At 43.8% G+C, this 5,221-nt stretch overlaps 1 protein-coding gene across 2 annotated transcripts in view; it reads left to right on the top strand.

The window, feature by feature from the left end:
* Positions 1 to 4,993, top strand: part of SRD5A3 (steroid 5 alpha-reductase 3) — a 22,127-nt gene extending 17,134 nt beyond the window's left edge. The window contains exons 4-5 of one of the 2 annotated variants that reach the window (XM_017540252.2): positions 1,317 to 1,451; positions 3,554 to 4,027. In XM_017540252.2, the coding sequence (XP_017395741.1) occupies positions 1,317 to 1,451; positions 3,554 to 3,813 (395 nt within the window). In that variant the 3' untranslated portion in view covers positions 3,814 to 4,027. Of the gene's footprint in view, positions 1 to 1,316; positions 1,452 to 3,553 lie in introns of both variants that reach the window. The other variant, XM_017540253.2, reaches the window with a different exon arrangement.
* The last annotated feature ends 228 nt before the right edge of the window (positions 4,994 to 5,221 follow it).

Genomic DNA, 5,221 nt, shown 5'->3' with positions numbered 1-5,221 from the left:
TCTTTGAGATGGAGTCTCACACTGCCACCCAGGCTGGAGTGCAATGGTGCAATCTCAGCTCACTGCAACCTCCGCCTCCTAGGTTCACGCAATTCTCCTGCCTAAGCCTTCCAAGTAGCTAGGATTATAGACGCACACCACCACACTCAGCTAATTTTTTTGTATTTTTAGTAGAGACAGGTTACACTATGTTGGTCAGACTCGTCTCGAACTCCTGAACTCATGATCTGCCCGCCTCAGCCTCCCAAAGTGCTGAGATTACAGGTGTGAGCCACTGCGCCCAGCCTAGAACAAGTTTTTAAAAGTAATTGACACAGGTAGACTGGTAGATATTTATCAGTCCTTAGCCATCATTAACTGATTCCTGCTTCTAGGTGGCCATGTGGAATCGTATGATCCTTGGTTCTCTTGCTTGAATCAGCTTTTTAGGGTTCCCCCTTTGCTCCAGAGCCTCAGGCTCATGCCCATTGTCAGTGGACACATTTGTTTCTTCTGTCAAGCCTCGGACTAGGCTAGCGGCAGCTTCCTGCTGCTCAGAGGGAAGTCCCTATTTGCCTTTCTGAAGCCAGTGGTTTGTTCCTCGGGACCTCAGATGGTCTGCGTTCTTCCCTTCTTCCTAGCAGCCAGAGAAGAAGGTGGAAGATGATGCTTCTGAGTGTTTCTACTCCCGAAACTCAGCTTCTCAACCGTGTTCTCTCTCATCCAGATTGGGACAGCATCGAGTTGTTCATCTTGCAGTTGACTGTCCCCTCTTTTGAGAAAGCTCCCTCATAGCCTTTCCACTGGTAATTTCCTTCCCTGGCCAGAGCTAGTCAAGTCAGCAATCTGCTTTCAGGCTCTCCCTGGCAGGATGGTAGCTCAGAGAGAGACTTCCTTAGAAAATGTTTTCCTCACCGTCAAACATAAGAAAGAAGATTTAAGACTGGGCTTAGCAAGGGAACCACAAAGGAGTCTTACCATGCAAGAGTAGATCACAGTAGGGGAGCTGAACTTTGTGCCTGAAGCATTTAAAGAAGAAGTAGGAGAATGTATCTGTATGGACTTCTCTGCCAGGGAGACTGAAGCTGCCAGTAGCTGAGGAACACATCACCTTTATCCAGAGAGACGGGGCGCTCCCCTTTGTATTGGGAAATTACATCAGGAAATTACATCAGGATATTGAGAAACAGGTTCCCCTCTTTGTAGTTGGGAAATTATATTAGGATATTGAGGAACAGAATAAGTGGATAATTGCGTTTCTGCTGACTAAATGATTTGTTTAATTCCCTGAGCCTGTGAAGTTGTTTGGTGTTGGCTAACTATTCTTATTCCTGTAGCCTATGTGACAGGGAAAAATCTCCTGATGCAAACGCGGTGGTTCCATATTCTCGGGATGATGATGTTCATCTGGTCATCTGCCCATCAGTATAAGTGTCACGTTATTCTCAGCAATCTCAGGAAAAATAAAGCAGGTGAGACCTCTTTTAGAGCCTCAACTTACAGATTTTAACCCTCAGAAGTTAGTTCTCCATGGTCCTGCATGCTTTGCCTTCCTGCCCTAGTTAGTTGACTATATCAAATATTTATTTTTAGCAAGACACTTCTCTGGGCCTCAGTCTTCCCATCTGTGAAAATGAGAGGCTTACACTGAAAGATCTCTCTGGACCCATGTCGCCCTAACATCCTGTGGTTCTACATTTTGTGTCAATCAGCATGTGAGAGCTGGTGTCACCACAGAGTCAATGCCAGCCACAGCATAAAAACTTGACCTGTAAGTTAGCTTGTCTTGACTTATCACAGGTACAGTTTCCATTATGTTTTTTGAAATATTAAAAAGTGAATAGGCCAGGCACAGTGGCTCACGCCTGTAATCCCAGCACTTTGGGAGGCCAAGGTAGGCGGATCACTTGAGGTCAGGAGTTCAAGACCAGCCTGGCCAACATGGTGAAACCCTGTCTCTACTAAAAATACAAAAAGTATACAGATATGGTGGCGCATACCTATAATCCCAGCTACTTGGTAGGCTGAGGCACGAGAATCACTTGAACCTGGGAGGCAGAGGTTGCAAAGAGCCAAGATCGCACCACTGCACTCCAGCTTGGGTGACAGAGCTAGAGTCTGTCTCAAAAAATACTCAAAAATTGAATAGTTTTGTTTTATTTATTTATTTATTTATATTGAGACAGAGTCTCGCTCTGTCACCCAGGCTGGAATGCAGTGGCACCATCTCAGCTCACTGCAACCTCCGCCTCCTGGGTTCAAGTGATTCTTGTGCCTCAGCCTCCTGAGTAGCTGAGATTACAGGTATACACCACCACACCAGGCTAATTTTTATATTTTTAGTAGAGACTGGGTTTCACCATGTTGGCCAGGCTGATCTCGAACTCCCAACTTCAGGTGATCCACCCACCTCAGCCTCCCGAAGTGCTAGATTATAAGCATGAGCCACCGCGCCCTGCCAAAAAATTAAATAGTTTTATTTAATATTTATCAAGTACTTATTTTGTGCTAGGCCCTGTTCTGAGTGTTTTACGTATAGCTTCACATGCCCGGTTGAGATGAGTACAGTCCAGTCTTCATTTTACAGATGAGAAAACTAAGGAACAAAGAGGTTAAGCAACTTATCTAAAGTTACACAGCTAGTAAGTGGGAGAGCCAAGATTTGAACTTGTGCAGTCTGACTCTGGAGTCTGAGCTCTTAATTACTAGCTTGGAGGATTGCTGGAGTAGCTGGCTTTCCTCTTGTGCTTATTGACAGTTGACAATTTAACCCAACTATATGACTTTTCAATATGTAATAGACTGACAGTAGAAGTGTGACAAGACAGGCCGAGCATGGTGGCTCACGCCTGTAATCCCAGCACTTTGGGAGACTGAGGTGGGCAGATCACCTGAAGTCAGGTGTTCGAGACCAGCCTGACCAACATGATGAAACCTCATGTCTACTAAAAACACAAAAATTAGCCAGGCATGGTGGTGCATACCTGTAACCCCAACTACTTGGAAGGCTGAGGAAGGAGAATAGCTTGAACCTGGGAGGCAGAGGTTGCAGTGAGCCAAGATCACATCATTGCACTCCAGCCTGGGCAACAAGAATGATATTCCATCTCAAAAAAAAAAAAAAGAAGTATGACAGGATGGTGGTTTACACACATGTGTGATACTCTTTTCTAAATAAGAGTTTCTGGGCTGGGAGAGTGGCTCACACTGGTAATCCCAGCACTTTGGGAGGCCGAGGTGGGAGGATCACTTGACCCCAGGAGTTTGAAACCAACCTGGGCAACATAAGCAGACCCTGTCTCTACAAAAACTTCAAAAAATTAACCAGGCATGGTGGTGTGCATCTGTGGTTCTAGCTATTGGGGAGTTTGAGATGGGAGGATTGCCTGCGCCTGGAAGGCTGAGACTACAGTGAGCCATGATTGCACCAAGGTACTCCAGCCTGGGCAACAGAGCAAGACCTGGTCTCAAAAAAAAAAAAAAAAAAAGCTTCTGTAAATGATTTGGGAGTGAAGTGGTGAAACTTTCTTTTCAAACCTTTAAATGTTTATGAGATCTTCTTTTACCCTTTCAGGAGTGGTCATTCACAGTAACCACAGGATTCCATTTGGAGACTGGTTTGAATATGTTTCTTCCCCTAACTACTTAGCAGAGCTGATGATCTACATTTCCATGGCTGTCACCTTTGGGTTCCACAACTTAACTTGGTGGCTAGTGGTGACATATGTCTTCTTTAGTCAGGCCCTGTTTGCCTTTCTCAGCCACCAATTCTACAAAAGCAAATTTGTCTCCTACCCAAAGCATAGGAAGGCCTTCCTACCATTTTTGTTTTAAGTGAAACTCAGTCATGAAGAATGCAAACTAGGTGATGGTTTGGATGCCTAAGGACGGTGAAGTCTGGAACCCAAAGTACAGTTTCTGCAGAACTGTTTAAAACTCTGTTCCATTTCTATACCCTACAAGGTTTCACTGAATGAGCATGGCAATGCCACTCAAAAAAATGAATCTCCAAAGTATCTTCAAAGAAAAAATAGTAACGGCAGATCTGTGATTTCTGTGTCCACTTTCTGAGATGCTTTATAAAACCAACCAACTGATAAAAAGTGGATGAGACTTCTCCCAGCTGCTTCACAAGCATACTAACCAAAAATATACAAACAGCTTCACACACACACACACATACATACACAAAGGAAGAGATAAGATCATCAATGTCTGCAATAGCCTGGTAGGAATGGACTATATAATAATATAGCAGAGGCTCAATAAACGTTTGTTGCATTTCAGTAAAAACAGAATAACCTTTCAAAATAATAATAGGCCGGATGCAGTGGTTCACACTTAATCCCAGCACTTCGGGAGGCAAGGTGGGCAGATTGCTTGGGCCCTGGGAGTTTGAGACCAGCCTTGGCTACATGGTGAAACTCTATCTCCACCAAAAAAATATAAAAATTAGCCAAGAGTGGTGGCATGCGCCTGTAGTCCCAGCTACTTGGGAGTGGGCTGAGGTGGGAGGATCGCTGGAGCCCAGGAGATCAAGGGTGCAGTGAGCCGAGATCATGCCACTGTCTTCCAGCCTGGCCTGGGCAACAGAGTATCTGTCTCAAAATAATATATAATTTTACACCAAAAGTTTCAGGGAAAAATGAGTTTGTTGGAGTTAGTTTATACTTTCACATATTACCAAAGATCTCCAGTTAAATAACTATCATAGCCATTTCTACTCATCTCCCCCTCAAATCATAGCCTAACAGAACATTTTGAAAGCTCCTTTGTTTAATATTTGTTTACATGCTTTGAAGGGAGTACTTCAAAAGTGAAAGCATCAGAAGATAAAATACTTTTATATTTATGCATAGCAATCCTTCGTGAAAGGAAGTGACACTCTGGATTGAATAATACTGTAGCTTCATTCACATGTAGTTATTCAAATTGGATTAATGTCTGCCTGAGTTTGTTTGAACTAACAGAATGTATCTGAAGATATTCAGGAATAAAGTTTACACTTAAAATAGCTTATGTTAACCAGGTGTGGTGGTGGATACCTGTAATCCCAGCTACTCGGGAGGCTGAAGCAGGAGAATCGCTTGAACCCCGGGGGTCAGAGGGGTGGTTGCGGTGAGCCAAGATAGAGCCATTGCACTCCAGCCTGAGCAACAAGAGCAAAACTCCACCTCAAAAAAACAAAAAGCTTATGTTAAAGAAAATATCTGTGATTAATTCAGAGGGAAATAAATGCATG

This window comes from Cebus imitator, unplaced genomic scaffold, assembly GCF_001604975.1.
Source record: "Cebus imitator isolate Cc_AM_T3 unplaced genomic scaffold, Cebus_imitator-1.0 Scaffold124, whole genome shotgun sequence".
NCBI classification, from domain to species: Eukaryota; Metazoa; Chordata; class Mammalia; order Primates; family Cebidae; genus Cebus; species Cebus imitator.
The sequence above is the reverse complement of the archived record's forward strand: the minus strand, read 5'-3'. Positions and strand labels throughout refer to the sequence as shown.